At 43.1% G+C, this 23732-nt stretch overlaps 2 protein-coding genes across 2 annotated transcripts in view; one reads left to right on the top strand and one right to left on the bottom strand.

The window, feature by feature from the left end:
* Positions 1-91: 91 nt before the first annotated feature.
* sgce (sarcoglycan, epsilon) lies at positions 92-11950 on the bottom strand. Its single transcript, XM_061093084.1, has 11 exons — positions 11820-11950; positions 7240-7362; positions 6679-6836; positions 6242-6314; positions 4790-4988; positions 4135-4297; positions 2784-2998; positions 2286-2312; positions 1697-1885; positions 1289-1332; positions 92-491 (listed from the first exon to the last, which is right to left on the bottom strand). Exons 1-11 carry the CDS (start codon positions 11866-11868, stop codon positions 475-477), a joined length of 1257 nt encoding a protein of 418 aa, XP_060949067.1. The 5' UTR covers positions 11869-11950; the 3' UTR covers positions 92-474.
* A 5888-nt stretch (positions 11951-17838) lies between these two features.
* Positions 17839-23732, top strand: part of ppp1r9a (protein phosphatase 1, regulatory subunit 9A) — a 49164-nt gene continuing 43270 nt past the window's right edge. The window contains exon 1 of the mRNA XM_061092242.1: positions 17839-19227. Coding sequence (XP_060948225.1) covers positions 17839-19227 — 1389 coding nt within the window. The remainder of the gene's footprint in view (positions 19228-23732) is intronic.

Genomic DNA, 23732 nt, shown 5'->3' with positions numbered 1-23732 from the left:
ATAATTATTTCATATGTGCTTTTTTTGGCCTCCATGTCATTCACACATTACGGTTGTCCTGTTTATTAATGGTTTTTAAATCCAGTAAAAATAATTTTGAAACATTTTATTGTCATGTGACACATTACATATAACACATGACATGACCACATGTAAAACTCCCTCTCTTTCCTTTTAGGAGGTCCATTGTGCAAAGCAAGTAAAAATACAAACACCGTAGTTTCAACATTTACACACATATTCCAAAATATTTTATAATCTTCATCATTAGCTAAGCTTTTATATTCTCTGTCACACGCTCACTCTTTAAGGTGTAAGTGCATGTGGATGATAAAACTTTGAAAAGACACTTCTGAGGCATGCAGATTGGCACAAGTGTTAGAAAAACACAAATATATAGATATGGAAACTACTGAAGCTCCGACACCGGTGTTTTCTGGTCACAAATTAAGGGCTTCGGCCACCTTTCTCTCCTCAGGAATACCATTTACCTGGAATAAACAAAAAGAGATGTTAAGACGTGTTTAGCAGGAGATCTGAAATAACCTCATGGATATAAATAACTCACAAATCAGCAACATTAAGGGATAAACAGAGCAGCGGTACCCACCTCCAACCTTCGAAACGTTGACATGACATAACTATCTCCTTCGTTAGCAGTGAACAGAGAGAGCAGCGTGGTTAGTTGAGCATGCAGGCGACTAACATGCACACAGGAGGGCGCTAACACACCAACACCAGGGAAAAACGATTAGCTCTCAGTAAGCCGTGTCTAAATGAGTGAAGTCTGGAAATATGTGTTGGTCTTATATTGTACCTTCGCCAAAGAGGTTATGTTTTCAATAGTCGTGTGTTTGTCAGTAGGATTACAAGACCTAAAACAACTATTTCCATGAAATTTTTTAGAGGGGAGGGGCTTAACCCGACCTCAGATTCAGGAGAACATTTAAGATGCTTTTTAACAATTTCACCAAATTCCCATGAAAAAGATAATTAGATCTTGATAAGAATCAGGCATATTTAGGGGAACTGTCATCTATGAGTGTGTGTAATTTGACTGAATTGAATGGGACCCTTGGGTCTTGGCGGACGTATGCACTCTACTCTAGATTTTACAGTGATTGATCTGTACATTGTGCTTACATCTACTTGTGCATACAACTAAACCATGTATTAGCATCTTAAATTATCTATGCTTTTAACAACTACATTGAGCAGTTTCACCACGTATCACACATACAGAAACAGTGAGGCTGGCCGTTATATAAAAGCTGGAGGTAGAACTAACCTGATGGCCGCTGCTGTGGTATCGTAATCTGATTCTGCAGGTTCCTGGAATCACAAACAGTGATATTATGGCAAACACACATGAGCCTTTCATATCATGTGAAAACACTTTGTACTTAAACATTTTTGCAGTATCAAGCCCATTAGTAAAAATCATGGGACGGCTTGAAGCTCTTAAGCCGTGGTTGTATTTTTCTAAAGGCCTGACTTGCTCGCTGCAGCTTTAGCCGTAAACATGGAACAGTGAGGGACCTGAAAACAAGATTTAACCATAAGGCTGTTGTTTCGACTTATATTTCCCCCTGCTGACGCCTGTAAGCCATACATCTGTGGGTCTGCTAATGAGCCCGAGTGGTCCTTATGAGCGTGTGAATTGTTTTTTTCGCGTTTGTGTAATCCCTGTACTCACGTCTGTGTCTGCATGAGGGGCATGCTGGTGGTCTCGTAGTTGTCGGGGTGGATGGGCGGCACCACCTCGCCGCTCACCGGGTTGAAGACGGGCAGAGTGGAGAGCGGCCAGGAGATCTCCCGGTTCTTAGACATGCTCCGCAGCTCCTTGGTGGACTTCTGGATGGAGCTGTGGTGAACCAGCTGGATGCTGGGGAAGGGCAGAGGCAGTGGAGTCAGTGTGAGCGTGTGGCGTTGTCGTGTGTGCGCGCTGGTGTTAATTTGTGTCGTCCCTTTTGCGATGCTTTATCTACAGAGCGATATTAAGACATTTTGTATGAGCATGCTCCACAGAAATCCTCCGCTGTCGCCTATCTCTGTGTCTGACTCGTGGTGCGAGATACTCTATGTTCTCAATCAAGTCTGTTCATTAGATTTTTAGAGCAGCCCACTGGATGAATGGATGTCAACACACAGATGAGCTGATGAATGGTTATGAGAAAGCAGTGAGTGACAACAAAGATAACAAAACTGCAAAACCAAAAAGAGAGGAGGAGGGGGGGCGGAAACAGCCAAAATAAAGAGAAACACATGAGAGGTAAAACACTTACTCTGGTGTTTGCATGTTTCTTTTTTCCCTAGAAACAAAACAAAATGGATGAATTAAATACTAATATTAATAGTTAAAGAGACAGCTACACACACGTGAATGGACTGATGGGTAAAGACTGTGTGGAAATGCTGATGGGGCGTGGAACATTGAGTGAATGAATGGGCACGTCTCTCCCAGCCTGTAGATGATGGAGAATGATGAAAGGGTTTGTAACGGATGGATGAGCATCGATGTCATGCCTTCGCTTCCAAACATCAAGATGTGCATGACAACATTAACAAAAACCAATGACAGGAATGTATGGGCAACTTAATAAATGTGGAGGGCACAACTGGATGGTGATGACAAGCTGCAGTTCCAATCCAGATTGTTTTTTACTGGCTGCCCTGCACTAACCTTTCTGTCTCACTGTCTCTCATGTCACTGCTCTCCTCTCATGTTTGTCTGGGTGTCTGGTGCGATAGTTGCAAAGAAATGTAAGACCAAGCACACTTACACCCCTTCACGCCGGCAGCACATAGTGTAGCCGAGGATGAAGAAGAGGACTACAGCCACGGCAAAGGGAACGGCCAGCGTGATGAGGAAGTCGTAGAAGTAGTCCCGGTTCTTCAAGGACTCAGAGGGGGGGTTGTACTCCCCGAATTCAGGCAGGATCCCTGTGCCTGGATCGGGACGGGTTATGTATACCGGGACTACTTTGTTGATGTCAACCTGGAGAAATAAGTATGAGCAAGCAAGTGATGTGATTAACCGAAGTACAAATTATTATATTTATCATTACAATTGGAATTGGTAATCCTGGAAGATGTAGTGCGAGGGCCATAGACACCGGCATTTCTTTAAAGATGACTTTATGTATTCACTGCTATCAGAACTAGGGTTGCAAAGGGGCGGAAAGTTTCCGGTAAATTTCCGGAAGCTTTCCGGAAACTTTCCATGGGAAGTTAAGCTCGGGAATTTTGGGAATTTAGAAAAAAAAAAAAAGCAAATTAAACACTGAGCAATAAAAACATCATTAAAAACTCTATTTTAAAGATGTATGGAATGCAGCACACGCTGCATGTTGAGTTTCAACCCTCCACTGTGCATTCTTCCATCACATGCACAGATAACTCCCAGCATCCTTCACTCTACAGCAGGGCTATTGAGGCCTGCTGTAGTGTGCAGGACTAGTCAGGTAAGTTTCGATGATATTACTGTTGAAAATATATTAGCACGCTGATTGAGGATTGTTCATCTGTTCATCTAGCCTATTTACATTCATTTATCCATCAATTGTAAAATATGTTTACAGACGATTCCAATTGTTTTGCTAACTATTTATATCTCAGGCATTTTATTAGTGTTTTTTTACAAACTTTTTTCTCATCTTATTCTACAGAACAATGCCACGTGCACTATCTCATGTTTGGAGGAATTTCACCCCATCCAATGTAGAAGGAAAGGCTGTGTACATTTGCAAATACTGTGCAAAGACCTATGTTAAGAATGACACAAAGATGCAGAAGCATATAGTCAAGTGCCCAAAGTTTCCTCAGGGCTCAAATCAGCCTATGACAAAACAAAATGTTTATATTTATGTCTGTATATGACAAGGTAAATACAGTTAGTATAAATTACCCACAACATTTCCAGTTTATTCCCATTAATTCCCGTATATTCCCGTTAATTCCCATGGAAAGTTTCCAACTTTGAATATTCCCGGAATTTTGCAACCCTAATCGGAACATGAAGATGATTCTATCAATTAAAATAAAAAAAGGTGTTTCAGAAGCAACTTACAGACGCTAAATTTAATGTTACTTTTTTTGAGTTTTTAAACCACGTTGGTGCGAGAGAATCCTCACCAGAGAAATCTTACACCAGTCGATGTTAAACTGAGCTCTGAACTTCTTGTCGCAGCTGATGACCGGCTCCATCTCCTGACTGCAGCGCAGCTGGTTGTGTGGGCTCTCCACCTCCCGCAGGCAAGACGAGAAGGGAACATCAGCTCCAACCATCACGTACACTCTGGGGAGAGGAAGAGAGGAGACGAAGCATTCATCTACATGTTGGTGCAGAGGATTGTGAACGTCGGAGCGTTTCCTCTCCACCGAGAGTTCTCCTCCACGCTTTCATCTTCCTAAACGTCAGCATGAATCTCTGATGCATAACTTATGGCAGTTCATGTGGGCTATTCCCCTCTGAACTGAACCAACTGACAGTGTCTATCAGCGCTGACAGCCTCGTGTGCTCATCTAACTCAAAGCGATCTGCGCATCCCCAAGGCGCCAATTAAATAAAATGTCAAGAGTGGTGTGAGTGGGCAGAAAATGTTGGCAAATTGTTTGATTGAGGGAGGTGAAGAGGTTATTGATGAGGGGAATATTAATGTGAGTTAGGCCTCATGATTTTTGCATTAAATCCCACACTTTTTATCCAAGTCTTACATTGGAAAATAAAAACCTTTATTTAAAACCATCCATCGACAACTACTTGAAATCAAGTCCAGGTGAACCTCACCCTTCTTTGAGGTTATTGATGGGCAGAGGCACGCGGCCGCCCCGGTCCAGTGCCGAGGTGATGTTGATGGCGTTGAGGCGCTCGGGCTGCCACACGTTCTTCACAGCTCCGAGGAAGTCCCCCAGCACCTCACTGGCCAGCATTTCCTCCACATTCATGTTTTTGATGTAAAACTCGGCCTGGTAGGGCAGAGGGAACTCTGTGCACAGAGGATGAAGAGGAGAAACTTAGATTAAGGGCTGAAAACGTTGAGAAGCAAATGAGGTGGGAGGGATGAAGCTAAGATGATAGATTAGAGGATTACCGCACTGAAAAGACGAAAACGTGAAATCGCTCGGATCGTTTTGATTGTTCAATTATGTGAGCTAAGAATTTTTAATGGCTTTGTAAACTTCACTCAATACTTAGGTCATAGAGGCCAGACAAGTTAAAAACAGGGTCTACAGAGGAATTCTGCAGGGGTTTTCACATAGACTGCGGTCTACTGATCATTTCTGTGGGGGTTTGCGCCCACAGGCTAGACCTCATCTCATCTCTTTTCAACGGAGACGTGATGTCTCAGAGGTAAAATGTTAAATATGTCATAATTGTGAAAGATAAAATGACCAGAACAAAATGTAGCTATTGGATTGGCCGATACATTTTAAAATGCAGTGCAGTGATTTGCCCTGAAAGTCTAAGTTTTTTTAACCTTATAATTTTTGTAGTGTGTCCATAAACCTGAAAAGCGAGCGCTGACGCTGTGATGTTCTGCTGACGAAGACATCATTATTTCTTCATTACTGCTGCCTAGCCGACGCTGACTCCACCGGTCTGTGTAGCAGACGCTGGCGAGTCGGCTGATGTGACTTGGCCTACTTCAGGGGCCAGATGGCACGTGACATCACAGCACAGGGAAAGTGATGTCACATTAGTGCCACAAACATCTGCTGTGCATTCATCCGACTTGGTTCATATTGTGCTGCGTGTACCGTGACTGGTCAACAAGCAGACACAGAGATGCACAGACGTGAGGTGAGGTCGCGAAGATGAACAGGAGCGGCTGCGTCCAAATAAATAATCCAAACTAATAAACCATTACGTTTCAACACAGGACGTTGTTATTGAAAGAACCCACAACGTAGACTTATTAATGATGTCTGACCTGAGGGGATACTTCACAAAAGGGCAAGAATAGACGTTTAAGCTCAATAATAATTATACAGTTATACTGTGGCAAATTTCCAGAACCCATAGGTTAATCGACAAATAGACAAATGTATCAATAGATGAATGAACACATGCTACATTATAGCTCTTTTTTGATTACTTACAAGTAATTACAGACAATGTTTTCTCTTCAGTGAAGTTCATTACTCCCTTCGAGGGCTGAACGTGCCCCCAGGATTTAATCAGTGAAGTTGCACAGTCTGATCTCTGTTTGCTCTAAGCTCTCCTACTGGCGCCTCTTACCTTCTGTAGCCATGATGTTTATGACCAAGTTGTGCCGTGCTGTCTCGAAAGTGCGTCGGTTATAGGCGGTAATCTGCAACACACAAGGATGAAAGTTTAAGCCCAGATCAGTGCAGCTTATATGGCAGCGGCCCCCCTGGACAAGTCTGAGCTGGATGCAGGACGCGGGCTCTGTACCCAGCTGAGACACCGTATAGAGGCACACGTGCACCTCTGGGAACGTTAAGCCTTCTGTGAAAAATAATTTTTACAGTAGCTTATAGGCAGACAAAGAAAGCACAACACTGTCTCCGGTTTCCATCACTGACCATTTCACACTCTGCCTTCCTTTTCTTCAAACATTTTAGCACAAAAAGCACCATTCCTTATCCTTCTTTGACGTAATCAGCAGAAGCACCATTCACTGCCCCTTTGAAAGCGGTCCAGCAGCCACCCACCTCTATGACAGTGGGCCTGCCAACATGGTTTGCAGTGGGCGATCCGTAGAGCACTCCGTCGCTGTGCGGCGTCCTCTGAATGTACCGTAGCCAGCCCGGCCTGTCTGGGTAACCCATCAGGTTGGTGTTGAAAGTGATCGGGTCATTGATGGCATCACCTGCAGGGAAATAGACTCTATTTATAAAGTCATAATGACCCCTAAAGTTCACATTAACACAAATATATTTGAACAGTCACACACCGATAGAACCTAATTTGGGGTGTACTATCTTGTCCAAGGGCACTTTGATATCAAGGAGCTGGGGATTGAACCATCGTCCTTATCAGTAGGGGGCCTGCCTTGCCTCCTCAGTCACAGCAGGGTAAGTATTTGGGGGGGGCAGCAAGATCAGTAAGTTACATTTAGACCCATTAGCTGGATTGTGGAATTTCTGGCATGACCAGGACTGCATTTTCTACTGGTGAAATATGACTCACAATGTACTATGGTAATTATAAGAGTAAAATGTCTTTATCACTTACTACCACACAGTCAAAATGGGGCTGTAATGAGGTTGTACCTGATTTGGGATAGGGGGGAAACTCTCCTTTGAAGTACTCTCTTTCCAGAACATGGACGAACAGGACTCCTGCGGACGGGTAGACGTTGCGGTCTGCGTGAGCCCTCGACAAGATGGTGACCACTGAAATATAGAATTCATATAAACAGAAACAATTAGCTTCCGAGAGAAGAACACTTTCTACTGTGTGTTATTTGTCATTAACAGGCGGTGGTATTAGAGGTGAAAAGGTTTGGGTCGCAGCAGATACTCGCTGAACTACTTCACACTTGAAGTCTTGAGGTGAATAAAAGATTTTTCATACACAGTCCAGTCATGGTCAGGCAAAGAAGGCAAAAACTTCTATTATTGGCCAGTGGAAACACTAAAATCTTGCCCTCAGGATTAAAAGCTGTTAAACCAATGAATCTCATTGTTGTGTGGCTGCCATGCTGTGAGTTAGAACAGCAGTAATGAGCGTCATTTAGCCTATGCTGAGTTGTTTTCACGCCCTCCTTTCACTTTGTCTCCATTATGCTCTCTTGCTAAGTCCCATTCCGTTTGAAACACAAACACTTAGTCTTCATTTGCGAAGAGTCGCTTGGAAATCTGCAGCCCCCTTGACAAAAGTGTATATACTGTAGAAAAGGGGCTCTCCCTCTTTTTTTCTGCATCTCTCTCTTTTGCTGATTCATCCTTTCTTGCTCACTTGTCTTTTTTCAGCCTTGGAGCATTTTTGCCCCTTTTTCTCTCTCTCTACCTCAGTGGGTGGGCACTCTGTTTTTATTAACCATGGGAGACTGTGTACAAGGAAGAAGAGGAGGAGGGAGGGAGGGAGACAAACACAATTTGAACTGTTCTCTCCCGCAGAAACACAACTCCAGGCGAATTGAGGAGCCAGAGGAAAGCTGTTAGCCTCTATGTGCATTCCCCTTTCCTTATTTAGACATTTATTTATCTCCTGATTCATCAACCAAACATTTCTACATTATTATAATCAGCATCACAGAATGAAGCGGATCTCTGCATCTGCACTGTAAGCCCTCTCTTTGAACAGAAGCTGATTTCTAAGGAGAATCTCTGCTGAAGAGAGTAATAGAGCAGGATTTACATTTTAATCCAGGACCATGAAAAGAGGAAGTCAGCATGTGATCTATTAGCAGAGTGCACAAAGGAGGTTAAGATTAGGTGACACAGTAAGCTCCAGATTAATAAGTGAGTCCAAATCTACAAGGCCAAATTGCCTAACTGCAGTCTAAGTGACACTGAGGAGCTGTTGGAAGTTACAAAACTGTCCCGTATGTGTGATAAACTGAGCCACATCTGTGGCCACTGAGAAGAGAGACGCTGGACAAGCCATATGTCCCATGTCCCCAAGGGCCGGATCACAGCTAGATACAATCAATAGCATTTGACGGCAACTAAATCCGAGATCCACCGCATCGCTCTCCAACGGCAGATTGAGAAGGTTCCACCTGAGCATGTCGAATCCACATGATAGCTTTTCTTGACGCCACCCGTGACATTAGGATCTAGGTTATTCAGGGATCGAGAATAAAACCTCATTCACTTTCTGCACCCCGCTTGGCGCCCTCTGCCATGACTCCAGTCGATCCGTGAATGCCGCTCTGAATGCTGACTCTCAGCTTCTATTAAGCGACCTGTTGGGCCTCATCAATTCTTCACCATGCACTCCCAAAGTCCCAGTTCAAGGTCAAGCAGTGGCTACTCTTTTCTTCTCAGAGGCCGACTGGATGCGGTGGAAACATTTGGGACATGTCCTCGGAGGAGACAGGCAGGACATACAGGCGAGCCCAGATGGCCTGGTCTTGCCTAATAGGCTGCGGAATAAGAAATGACCTGTGGGATTTGAGATGTGTTTTTTTGTCATCAACATTAACGCTTTGAGGACAGACAACAATTAGGCCTGACATACACTTCTGGCCCTCTTCTGTTCGTTACTACTAGACTGTGCCCCACATTGATTTCTATAGAGCAGCCAGCATGAGTACAGATCACTGACTAAGCTATGTTGAGGCTGTGCTAATAGCATCAGATATGCTTATATGTGGCGAGCTGATGCCCTGCCAGGCCTTCTCGAGATGATGACCTGCAGCTCTCTCAGTGTGCATAATACATCACCAATTAAAGGTTAATACAAAACTATCCGCTGTTAATTCATCTGTCGGCTCCAGCTGTAGGCCAAAAGCTGAGTCAGAGGTGCATGGTGCTCAACACAGAATGAGACTGTTTCGTAATAACTGTCCTCACAAGCATATAAGAGTTTAAGTATTATCTATTTAATAGCTGTTATAATAGATTTTATATCTGAAACCAACACAAACATCCATAAATATCACGCTACTTGACTAACAGAGCTTGAAGCGGGGCGGAAATTGCTAACTAGATTTATTGCTTTCCCGCGCCGACCTTGGACTGAGATGTAAGGAGTGATGCTTTATAAAAAAATACCTCTGGCAACATGGAGATAATAAACCACCCTTGTCCCTTTAATGGCTCTAGGTAACTGAGGCCTGTAGCTAGTTGAGGCAGAGTCGGTCGGGGAGGGTTTGCTCTTTAGGTCTGTTTAACCAGTCTCATATATGCTTGTTGTCAGGGTCAGGAGGAATGCATGTGCTTCTTTGGTGTTTGGTGGGGAAACACAGACAACAAGGATTGCTACTGTGTGGGCCAAAGCTTTGGTTTTCTGCCAGGCGATGGGTCTGAGCCTCGCTCTTGTGAGCACAGACCTGGAAGTGAAAGTAGTTGGTGTCACAACAAGCAGAAGTCGATGACTAAGGGAAAGAGCTGGACGCGAAGCAGCCGGTTAAATCTTCCATAAAGGTAATAAAATCACACATTTGTCAATTGAAGAGAAGTTATGTGTCACCACATTGTTGAATGTCGCTGCTGTAAAGTGTCAGTAACATATGTTAAACAGACTTTTGTTTCATAGTGAAAGATTTAGGATAATTTCTAAATCTAGCAAGCGCAAGGTTTAGCCCAGATTTCAGCAAACTGCTATTACAACAAACACAAGTGGGCCAAGTCTGTGAGACCGCGGACTTTTGAAAACAATAATGCCAGTATTAATGGGGAACCAGTTGAGCGTGTCACTGTGTTATGACAGGCGGGAGGGGACAGCGGGTCAACAAATGAAGCGCTCCACTGCACACAGCCACTCACCGTCTCTGTACAAGGCTGTTCTCTGCTTCAAGCCCATGGATCGCTCCATGCTGGCATTCATCTCAAGTAACGTGCCGTGTATCGTGTCATTGGCACATGCAAAGTAAACTATTGGATCAATAAATCAAAAGCATGAGTCGAACAAGTGTGTCTGACATAGGCATTCTGAACTAGACATGAGTGTGTCAGCTTGTTTGGCACAGCTAGATAAAACCAGTGCTGTCTAATAACAGAGCTGACTTAAATCCTACCAGCACATACTTTAAGAGGAGGGAAAAAGAAGGCAGACACCAACAGAAATGAAATAACCTTAAAATTATGAGAAGAATAAAAAATAGATACTATAAACAAAATAGAAAGGGATGATACATTAGGCAATGGAAATCAAAATGTTTTAATCCTCTACTAAAAAATAAATTGTATGGATTGGAAACGCTGCTTCTCCATGTTTTGTTTTGTGGGTGGCGTAAGAAACACAAGTCAAAGGGGTCCTGAGAGGCCTGAATAGTACATTTACATTTAAAGATGAGATAAGAGGAAAATGTATTGATCCTCGCACTGGGGAAATTGAATGAATGAGGTAGGCAAGAGAATACAAACTATTTAAATTGTGTAAATTATATACACCTTTCACTGTAGTGGTTTGTATCGAAATGTTATGAACTAAAGTGCAGTGGCACAGGGTGATGACACCTTATCTTGGTATTGATTAAAAAAAAGTAGATCTGACTCCACATAAAAAACTGGATTTATAGTCTGTTAAAATGTGGATTCAAGGACATGTTATAATCAAACTCATATGATATAATTACAGGGGCACTGTATTAAACTGCTCTATTATTATTAGATAAGCAATAAAGTAGTTATTTAAAAAATAGGTTTTGTGCACAAACAATCTACACGTGATACGCTGCTATTACAATTAATGTAATAATATAACTCTGATATTTTGTGTTATTATTGTGTAAATTTATTCCCCACATGTAACTAAGCATAAAGTGAGCTGCTAATCTACCAATAAGCCATTTATAGTACATATTTATGTGTCTATATATATGTAAACAAAGGCCTGCTCCAGGGGAAATATGCTTTTTCCCCTAAAGGACATTAAAGCTAAAATGAAGGACTAGCAAGGCAACATTAACCACTAGCCTTCTGTTCTTCAGCCCAGATGTAAGACGCAGCAGAGAGCACCGCATTTAGCTTGGATGCTAACACACACAGTCCACCATCATAACGGTGCTGCTGTCACTGGTTAGCCTGGTTTTCCATGTCTCCTCCCCCTCCTCCTCCTCCTCCTCGGAAAAAAATGAGCTGCTAACGGGCTAGCTACCTAGCATCAGAAAAACCAAAGCTAACGAGTGAACGAAAGCTGGTGAGGACTTCCCCCCCCCCCCCCACGGATCGATACGTACCCGCGGACAGCCACACCGCCACAGCTGCAGCCGACATGGTGCTCGTCATCCCGCTCGGGAAGCTCTCATGGAGGTGGAGGTTTGATTCGGTGTTTATCTGAATCGCCACCGGGCTCTGACAGACATGGTACCGGGCATCCTGCAGCAGCAGTCCTCCCCTCCTCCTCCGCCTCCTTCCTCCTCCGCTGCACACAGAGACGCCTCTCATTGGCTGCACATCTGGATGGAAAAACATGGCTGTCTCGTAAAACTGAGGCAAAAAAAAAAAAAAAAAAAAATTATAGGAGTTCACGTTCATGAGAGAAAATGGTTTGACTGGGATCTGATTTGATTCAGATCAAACTGGAGTAGTTAACTCATGCAGAGTTTATTGTCTTGTCTATTGTCACGTTGAGTCCACTTCACAACAAGATGCTTTTTACACATTGTGGATTTTTAATGGCATGTTGATCTAGTCTTTTTTCATATTTGAATATTAAAAATAATCAGAATAACTTGACATATTATCTATTATAGTTTTATAGCACCTTTTTAACAGCCCGCCACAAAAAAGACAAAGAAAAGCAAGAATACAAGACATCTAAGATAAGACGCAAATCAATACAATGCCATTTAAAATCAAAGACAGGAACTGATATAGTACAAGTCGAAGATGGACGATAATATGATTTAAAGATAATGCCATGACAAAGAAACATAAGAGTAAGTAATAGCCCACATATTGACGCGTGATGACAGAAAACACACTCACACACAGGTTTACACAACTACATATGATTAGAGCTTACAGTTCACATTTGACCTCTAACCTTAACCATCACAACTTAATACCTTCAACTGAACCTAACTTATCAGCCCATTGAAAGTGGGGAGCAGCTAATATGTCCTTTCTTTCCCAAAATGTCCTCATTCCGTAAGGGCTTGGTTCACAAGTATATAAGTACAAGTACACACAGAAACACTCTTACAAACACACAATCACACACACACACACACACACACACACACACACACACACACACACACACACGGCCTGGGACGTGACCTCCTGAGCCCAGCTGTGAGAGGACACAGACGTGTTTAAGAAGTGTGCTCCAATCTGTTCACACCCCCTGCAGAGACAGTGGCAGCAGACAGATGGTCGTGTTTTTTGGCCCCTTGGCTCCCACTCAGGCCTGCTAAAGGGCAGCTGGACTTTTAATGATTCACCCCTCACACTGATGTCACCCACCGCTAAGAGAGCACTCCTGCTCCTGTAGAAAAAGCATCCTCACTCTCACTCTGATGTGCCGACAGTGGTCGCCAATTGGCTCTGGTTTGATTGAATTTGCGTTTGATTCATTTCCTCCTCCGTGGTGATAAACACGATGCCATTCATCCCCTGCGCTCGCTGCAGTGCGTGGCTGTTCTGTTCTCACACCCTCCCTCCTTCCCCTCAAGATTATTTTTAGGGTTGCTTAGCAACATCTTCACAGAGTCAGTATTTGGACCAGGTATCAATGCATCACAACATTCTCTTAAAGACCTATGCATGCACTAAGATGCAGGAAAATAGAACATTTCCCTCTTGACAGGTGTGTAAGGTTAAAGCCAAATGTGTTGGTCAGTTTCATACTGATTTGAATGGATTTCAGTCCAGTTCTGTTTCAGCGTAGTCCACATTAAGTTTTCGTTTACACTTTGCTGAATTTGCTTGTTTTTATTAGTGAATTGAGATGATGAAAGTCTCCTGTCTCCTACTTATTTCCTGCATCCACTCCCGGCTCTCTTGAGGGCTTGTTTATGAATATGAGGGTAAAACTTGTCACTGCTTATTTCAGTGCACCTGCAGTCCAGCACTGAAAAATCTAATTGACTTTGAGTACTGTATACGGCAACATGGCAAACCAAACCAACTGTACAGAGCAAGTACTCAAACCATTGCTTTAAGTGGCCACAGCATGGAATTAAATGATTACATAATCATGCACAAATGCACAAATTCATAAATAGCATTAACATAAGGGAAGCGCAGAAATACAATTCAAGTGTAAAGAGGAATTAACATGCTCGATCTGATCGCATTTGCTCTTTAAATGAATTATGATAAAACTTCCAACTTGACTCGCACTTGCAACCTCTGCTTATGTAATAATAAGCTGCCGTGTATTATAACACGCTAGAACCAATTATACAACTCAGTCATCTTTGTTTAAATAATCACACATTCAGATGCTGACAAAGCTTCCTTTCTAGTGCTTCATCACATGGATTAAGTCCCGTGTTTTAGACGGTGTGTCTGTTGACTTCTGCGTGACCCAGGCAGCTTGAGTTTTTACGCTGTGATCTGCTTCATCATAACACGTTTGAAATATTAATGCATGCAGATTCATTTGGGGAAGAGACGGCAAGTTTCAGAGTCTGTGTCCTACTCTGAATATGTATTTAATCAAGCAAGGCAAACAAAAAGGAGCTGTGTAAAAGTAAACATCCCAGAAGATGCTTTTGGGCGTATAGACCAAGATACTCTCGCAGTGGAGAAATGAAAAAGGCCTCTATTAGTGTAAGTAATGCTTGGCCATTATAAAGACAATGCACTTACACGTTGCAGCACTCTGGTCTTCATCAGGGCAACTGACCTGAAGTACAGGAAGAATATAGGCCTGTGAGATATCAGGGAGTGACATCATAGGCTTATTATGTCAATATACAGACGTCCAGAGAGGGACAGGGTGTCATAATGCCATCAGGACTTTTAATGAGAAATACCCGATGACTAATCATTTCAGGCCGGTCATGTAAGCACCAATTCTTTGACAGTTATGGCTTGAGAGGTAGTCCCTTGTTCTTGGGACACAACATGAGAAACTTTGGGGTTTTTCTGTCTTCAGGCCATGGTACATCCAGGTCTTAATCAAGACACATATTCTGCCCCCTACTATAACTAGGCTTGCTTTATAACTTGATTGATGAAGTGTTCAAGTGTTCTAGTCTTTGGTGTATATTTTCTGTGTTGTTGTTTTTTTCTACTGACTAATTGTGGCTATTTTCTTCCAGCTCGAGTCACCTGCTCTGTCTATGTTGATAATGAGCATATGTGTCATTTCCTGATATCTCAGGTCCATCCTCGGTGGATGTAAGCTATTCTAATTCATCTTTGCTATACATAAGCCACACTGTCATTTTTCAACAGCAAGAGTGCCTTTGTTTATTTTCTTTTTTGATGGATTTAATCGTGGTGGGTGTGTAAGCCAACTTTATTATCTATCATTTCATTGCAGTCTCCTTAAGCATATAAATTAACGTGCAGCCGCTGCTACATATAGACTAATGTGATGGAGTAAGATAAGATAAGACTTTATTAATCACAAAGGAAATTATTGTGCCAGCTTGGTATATATTACTGTACAGTACAATACATAGTAGAATATAATACAGTGAATAAAAACAATAAGGAATTAAATGTAAAATTTAAGTGAAAATTAAAGTAAAAGCGTATTGTAAATTAAATAGAAATATTAAGTGTAACTCCAACCAGTGCATAAAAGTAAACATTTTTTTTAAACTCTTAACTCTTAACTATGCAATATTCACTGTGCTATATTCAATCTGTCTGTGCAATACAATGGTTCATGTACAATCAATTTAGTGGTCATATTCTCACACTGCACATATTTTTCATGTTTTGAAACTACATAATATATTCCATTCATAATTTTCTATATTTGTTTTCTATTCCTTACATTATTATTATCCTTACACTCAGGTATTGCATGTTATTTAATACTTACTGATCCTTTTTTTTTACTCTTGCTGCTGTGATATTGCAAATTCCCCCATGGGACTAATAAAGGATTATCTTGTCTTATCTTAAATAACAATAAGATAATCATACAATAATTATGTTACATTAAACAGAGAAGCTGATACAGAACTAAGTAGAAATTAAATGATAAAGGAGTAAATAAGGAGTAAAATATGTATTAATTTATAACCTCTCATAAGATCTTGTAGCCCACCTGGTGGTCCTCACAGACAGTTCCATTTGGCTGAATACCTAACCTGCTGAACATCCATCCACCCAGCCAGGGTGACCTTTGACCCTCGCGCACCACACCCAGACCCGGGTGATGGACAGTGAGGTTGTGTACAGTGTGTGTGTGTGTGTGTGTGTGTGTGTGTGTGTGTGTGTGTGTGTGTGTGTGTGTGTGTGTGCTGGTATGCGTGCCCACACTGCAGCTCCCCCACCCCCCCCCGCTCGGCTCCGCGCAGCAGCTTATCGGACCAAACCATTGCCGCAGTCCAGGTCCTAACACCTGTCACATGAGCCTTTGCATTTAGAGAAACCGGGCGGACACCGCACACGCAACACCGCACACGCACGCACTCCCGGGTTGCAGACACCGCCGGGCCGCAGCTTCCACCGAGGCGATCCGCTGAACTGCACCGACACCCCCATTGTGCGGCTGGCAGCATCCCCCCCCCCCAGCTGCCTGCAATGGCGCTGTAGCGGCTCCGGTGTGTCCGATCCGTCCCCGGACTGTTCACCAGCGTGGGAGAGCGATGTTATTGTTCCACAGAGGGTCCGCGGTTGTTTTTGTGCAGAGAGCATCCTTTCACTCGCCTCCAGCTCGACACCGTGGATTTACTGTTTATTGACATCGCGGAGCCCGGGGAGCCATGGATGTAAGTCTGACTCCTTTTGTTTTTTTTGCAACATTGAGGCAACGTCGCCGTGTGTGTGTTGGGGGTGAACTCCACCTTTCTCACCCTATCACCGATAAATCGATCAATCAATCAATCGTACATTTTCATTGATACTTTTGGTGGAAATGTGCACAAGGGGACACATGTGGAGGAATAGGAGTTGGACAGTGTTGCGGGGGCTGGAGCCGGAGCTGTCATGTTGTGCGCGGTGAGGCTGACGGCTCTGTCTGATCCCACTGACACGATGTTCGAACCCCCGAATTCATCTTTCACCTCTAACTTTACTCTGCACTCCTGCGAGGCTATCCTCCGAGGCTGCACCAGTCCAAACAGAGGATGTGGGTTGTTGTTTTTTTGCACTCAGGCCATCTAGAGTCCAGCGTGGTGAATAATGAATTCTGAGCCAGGACATTTCAGGTTTCAGCCTCTGCTGCTGCTGCTGTTGCTGTATCCACACCACCCATGCTGAGGGTTACAGCACAACTAAATTAATGTTTTATCCTTTTATTCCTCTGCTTTATCGTGTCACATTTCATTTCCCTCTCTGTGAAATGCATTTCCAAACAGTATTAAACATTAATGTCAGAAGGTATGGAATATTTAACTCCTACACCAGCCTGCAACCCCGCTCTCCCTATCGTTGCAATGGAGGGCAGAGGAACATAGTCTCATCATTTAATCCTCAAGTCTTTCAGTTAATGTAATGCTGCATCTCTGGGTGCATTCAACCACAGTATGTATGTGCAGTGAAGGTTGAAACCAGCATGCATTGCTTTGTCTCAGCACTGACATTTAAAAGTGACCACCATAATGTCAGTAGATGGTTTATAAGGCTACGGGGATGTGGCACCGTTCACTATAGAAAAAGGAGAGAAGGGGTTAAAGTGGGGAAAGGGAAGAAAACATCTACAGAACAACACAATCGTGAACACGGAGATCACATTTTTATACTAATGTGTACAGCGAGCATTGGTTTGAGATGGTAAACAGCGCAGCTCTGCTGAATAGACAACATCCCCAGAGAGCTTTTAGAGTCCAATAAGCTTTCATAACTTGTTCTCCTGCTCTTATGTCACTGATCAGCATCTGTTATCAATTTGACCCCCATGTTTGTTGAATAGTTATTTTGACCTCACATAACCATGCATTGTTATAAAATGCTTCTATCTTAAAAACCTATTTTCTTTATCGTTGCAGGTGTGAATTGGCCTAAAGGAAGTTGGATCTTGTCAGAGAAAGCAGCGCTGCAGTAGGTCAAACTAAGCCCCTCACTCCTGTGTTCGAATGAGGCCACGGCAATGCTGACATCTCCTCGGAATCCAAAGACCTCATCATGCTGAAGACGGAGGCCTCGGGGGAGAGGACCTGCCTCCGGAGTGCCTCCCCCCACCGTAATGCCTACCGAACAGAGTTTCAGGCACTCAAGAAGGCCTTTGACCAGCCGCGGATTGATGGAGACTCAAGGCCCAAAGACCTCCAAAGGGTGAAACAACCAAGGGGCCGCCAATATGGCTCCCATGTCAGCCGCATCAAGGACATGTTCATGCAGTTGGAAACAGAAAAAATAGAAGTGAAGACAAAGGTTCGAGAGGATTCTTCGCCACCAAAGATTGTCAAGCCCACCAACTTCATCAACAAGGCTGACGGATCTGTGATAAAGCTCCAGCATTCCCAGTCGGCTGATCGGGTTGGAAGTGCTGGAGCAAGGTTCTCAGAAACCAGGAAGCTGTTTGAGCAGCAGTCTCGTGACCAGTCTCAATCACCAGTCTTTCCCTACGGACGTGATAAAAGAGGCTCCCACGAGAATCTTGACGATTGGCGAGGGACAAGGTCCAACCGAGGCAGTACAGACTCTTTGGACTCACTTTGCTCCAGAGCAGAGGCATCGTCACCGACTGTCAGTCAACTCAGTGCTGTTTTTGAAAATGCTGACCACCACAATCAGGGTGTGTCCTACAAAGGAGTCAGCAGACGAGCCCTCTACTCACCGGATGGATGCCAACGCCATGGAGGAGATCTCAGTGAGGATGATTCACGACAGTCTCCTGTTCGAGGAAACTATCGGAGCAGGATAGGGGGAAAGTTTCCCACATCGTTGTCCTCTGAGGACCTCCTCAGTCCCACTCCTGGAGTAGAGACAGCGGAGCTGAAACCTGCTCCCAAAGAGGAGGAGTCTCAAGACAAAGCAGACAAGGTTGCAAGTACAGGTGGAGATAAACGGCGCCTTTCTGGGGCCACCACCAATGGAAGTCAAGTCAATGGTTCCTATGAAGAAGAAGAGAAACCATCAGAAACAAGAAAACATACCGAGGATGTAGGGGTGTCCAAGGCTTCAAAACGCGATGATCTTCTAAAAGATGATGCTGTGATTACTAACCAACCAGTCACTCCAGAGCCCCAGACAACTACAAGAGCTGAAAGACAGGAGGATGGAGATGGGTCAATAGAAGATAAGCCCCCTGAATCCCCCAATGATCAAGTTGAAGAACCAGATGAGGAATACACTGGGAACGAGCGGGTGGTCTTTAATGCAGACGGGGACGCTTGTTACCAGGGATGGGGTGAGAGCTGTACGGATCCCGAGGATGACCTCTATGGAGACGACGAGGATATTGTCTACGACCCGGGCTCTGACCTGACAGAGATTCCTGGTCTGCCGGAGGAGAACAAAGAGGACATCCCTCCAAAGAGAAAGATTTGCTTCAGCACTGCTACCATCATAGTAAGTCGGGTGTTGCACAAAACTGTTGTGGAAGCCTAAACTGTGAAGACACACAGAACCCAATCCAACATAAAAGCCCTTGTGCAGCTCTTATCAGAAGTAGGTTAAAACAACAGAGAGCTAATATTGTAGTCAGACCTTCCTTTTTATTGGCTCATGTTTAAAGTTACCATGGAACAACTTCCACATGCCTTTATGAGGTTATATGATTACGATAAAATAATCTTACATCAGTAATCTTTATTGTCTTAAGACCTTTGTTCTGTGCTCATTTAACTGGTGCGTCCTTTTAATGTGTTCTGCCATACGGTAGATACATGATCATACATTGTATCTCTTGCTCTCTGATGCTCTGAAGCGGGTGTAGCTATTTTCTGTGATGCAGAGACCGAGGGTCACAGCTTTGCCCTCTGGGAAACTGACATGTTCACGGGCAGAACATCTGTGCATGTGTTAGTCATGCTGGTGCTGCACCCACACAGTTTTCACACAAGATACTGTGTTTGCTTTTCTCAAGCAGTTGCCTCACCCTATCTCTTAGATCAGGAAGCCATTTATTGAACTATTCTGAGATGAGGATGAGCTGTACGTTGCAGTGGCAGAGTCTATATGAATCTCAATGTACGGTATAAACAGTGTTGGTGTTTCGTAACCTTGCTACGGCCGCAATGCTCATGATAACAGCAGGTGTTAAGCTAGAGTTTACGTGTATTTTACCATTCGTCGTATGGGGATTTTTCACAAAGGTCACTATTTCTGGTTATAATACCTATTTCCCTTAATGTCATTTCACTGATAGCAAGTAATTCTTCTTTATTTTTTCAACCAGAATCAGCTTTAAACCTTATTCCTCAAATGCCTCGGAGTAGTTTGAAACTGTTTTCAGTGCAGAGCTGGACACAAAGCAGCCAGTGTTGTTTGTGGATTGGAAAGATGGATTTGGGATTTTTTTTTTCAGCCATTATCCTTAAGCATGTGGAATCAGTAAGCTTCATGTTTGTAGTAGTAAGCAACATGATCTAGTTTGCTGTATTCCTTTTTTGAATCCTTTTTGCTTAATTTGACAGTGAAATCAGATATTATTTCTGCGATTATAGCCTGTCGACGCACAATCTGTCGGAGTATGTGTACACATAAGATCAGAGTACAGTCGGGATTTGGAGATTTAAGTTGTATGTATGCTGGATTTGGAGGCAACACAAACATTCCTCAGGTTGAGGATCAGTCCTCTTAACATGCTTTAACAAACCAGAACAATTAGCCCAGTTATTCTGAGGAGAAAATGGGATGTTGGCTTCACTAATTATCCTGCACTGTCTCTGCAGTGTGTGTCCTTCTGCTTCTTTCTCTTTCTCTTTCCCTCCCTCACCGGACTCACCTCACATGCTCTCAAACGCAAGAACACACCTACATATTAGGATTTGTGAATTTCAAAATAAAATGTTAAAACTTCTAGTCTGCATGCTATGGCATAAGTTACATTTAACAATCAAATGTCATACTTTTAAAACATATTTACAAATCTTAGTTTTGGTCATTGTTAAAAATATCAGATTCAACTTTTTTCTAAACTGTGAATCTGAGTGCTTGTTCGAACTTGTTGTCCCATTTAAGGTTGAATAGGCAAAGAGTATGCTACTCTGTTGTCTGTCGTTTCAAGGCTTCTGTTTCTCTATGAAAAGGGCCGACGCTCGTTCATCATATGGAGAATTCTAAATGAGCACTGCCCCCGTCCCTTCACCCAGACGCACACGCACAATTAGACATGCACCCCTCCCACTTCATCACACGCCCCCCTCCTCTCAGTGCATGAGGAACAAACAGGGTTCTGTCTTTTGTTCGTTCTATATTGTGAAAGAGACAAAGCTATTTTCTCAGCCCTCGGCCCTGCACGGGTCCAGCTTGACCCCTGTGGGAGGAGTCTGCAGAGATGGCCTTATTATCTAAAAAAACTGTCATTTTCTAATCTAATACTTAATGTTCACTCCTCTTCATGCGATATTTCTTATTCCTGCCCCATAAAGCGGATAAACCAATTCAACATCCCAGCTTTGAAGGCTTATTTCATTTAGAAATCATCATGGCACGGGGAGAAAATGATACACAACCAGCTTTGGGCAACATTTTGTAAGCATGCACACTGATGTAAGCTTTCAAATAGTTACAGTTCCAGATGTTCAAAGAAACATGTATTTGTTTTGATGTTGCGGCAGTGTTGAGTTTAGCCTTTTTACCAATGCTTGCAGTTGATGGAACTTTCAGTTTGTGTAGTTGTCCAATTCTTTGGTCCAGAAGGAAATATCTCAACATATATTTGCTGGACTTGCATGAAATAATTACAGGCATTAAGGGTCGCCAGAAGATTGATCTTACAGACTTGCGATCTGGCTTTTCATAGCTATATAGATTTCTAGGGGATGGATGTAAATCTGTCAGTATAGGTCAGAGTTCTAATATATACTGTAAAATATCTCAAAATGTAATAAAATGGACTGGCACAAATTATTTGACCAACATCCAAAGTTCCCAGTTGATGAGTTTAGCGATTCTCCGTCTTTCCTTTAGCGCTATACCACAAGGTTCACACTCTCAGCAATTATTGAATATATTTCTATTAAATTATGGCTTATATATTTATATTTTCCTGTCAAATTGTGTCATTTGTCAACCTAATGTTAAACTGATGACAATTTCATCAGCCTTAGCCGTACGTTCCGGTTAGTGCTAGCAAATATTAGCATGCTAACAAACTGAACTAAGATCCTGACATAGCAACAACAAACCAGCTAGACATCAACATATCAGCATTGTCATTGCAAGCATAAAATAACATGGTGGCATTAGCATTTGGGTCAACGCTTTTCTGTGTCGTAGTAGTGAGCCACAAGCTTAGTTTTACAACACACAGCAAGTTTTTTTTATTTTTTATTATTATTCATTACTTCCGCATCCTTTCACTCAACTGCACCATCCAAACTGACCCAGTGAGAATATGAGACGGCTGCGAGCGTCCAAAGGCAAAGACAGCCTCCCTGCCCGGAGGCACTGACCTACAGAACAGAATCAGATATAAGTTCATTCAAGCAACCGGTTTTATCCCTGATGTTACTACCCCTAGTCTGGTTGTCTAGTTTGTGACGCACAGTAGCGTGCACTGGTGGCATGGACGTAGATTCAGTCCTCTATCGTACTTTTGATACATGTTCTGTGCAGCTGATACAACTTTTGTAATACAATGTTTAATCTGAAGGCATCCCAGGCATCGCATCTCAGTTTGCTCAGGTTTTTGAAAATGTCTACCTTGATCGTACACTGATCCCAAATCCTTTTCACCCTCTCTCAATTGTTGCCGATTTCTCCCCACGGGATGTGTTTTCTCTTTCTCTTTGCCGAGCCGCACCCCAGGAGTTTGACAGCAAGAGTCTTTTCTCTCTGCATGCAGTCTGCTGTGTCAGTCTCCCCTTGTTTTCCTCTGCTGCTCCCGCTACGTGGATGGCATTTACATCGTCCGTTTAATGACACTTTTCTGTGCATGCGGAGCAAGTGTGTTTTCATCAGCCAGGCCACTGCGATATCTTAATGGAATTAAGCAGATGTGATGAGTGGAGTGCCGGTTAAATGGCCACTGAAGTGGCTGTGTAATCAGTCCCTACACTCTGCATGCTGTCTGTTATTCTGGATCAAAGTGACTGGCGTTTTGTCCATTAGATTGTGCCGCTGCACTGTTAGTGGAACGCTGAATAGCATGGATCTGAACTCCCAGCCATAATCAATATGATAGATGTGTGTTGCTTCCCTTTTTCTGTGGCAATGGTTTTTATAGCTGGCTAGTCAGAAAAACGTATTGGCTGTTTTTTGCCTGTTGATATTCTGCATCATAGAAATAAATTGTTGTGTTTATTCTTTTCCACAAATGTGGTATAAATATTTCTTGATGAATGTAGATTCAGATTTAACTTCCTGTATTTCAAAACAGAACACGGTGATATGAGGTCACAGACTTATTTTCCTCCGAGTGATACTCTCATGCTTGCAGACATTTGGTTGCAAAAACAATCTTCTCGCGTGTTCCATCTCTCTGTGCTGGTTTTCATCTCACGCTGCACTACATCAAACCAATTCAGAGACTCGTCTTGTACTTTACTGGAGCATGAACTAACATAAAGACTTAAAACCCTGATGCTTGCAAACAGAGACACTTCCAATTTTCCTGGCGCCAGTCCTCAGACTCACCAGGCATTAAGAGACGGTTATTTCTCTTAAGATCTGGGAGTTCATCTGCCTGCCCTTAATACAGTGCATGAAAGCAGAGGCGCTCTCTGGTCTCTCCTGATTACTGTGCACCACAGTCAACATCTGTGTGATTCCATCGTCCCTATCTGGGGTATCACCTAATACACTATTTTGCCTCACAAGCTGAAATTAGATGGCATCTAGCCAGGAACCGTCTGACCATATTTTCTGATGAAAAGGATTAGTCTACTTTAGGGCAGTCTGTCTTTTTC

The sequence above is a fragment of the Limanda limanda genome, chromosome 19, assembly GCF_963576545.1.
Source record: "Limanda limanda chromosome 19, fLimLim1.1, whole genome shotgun sequence".
NCBI lineage: Eukaryota > Metazoa > Chordata > Actinopteri > Pleuronectiformes > Pleuronectidae > Limanda > Limanda limanda.
Note: the sequence above shows the minus strand (reverse complement) of the source record. Positions and strands in the feature narration are given on the sequence as shown.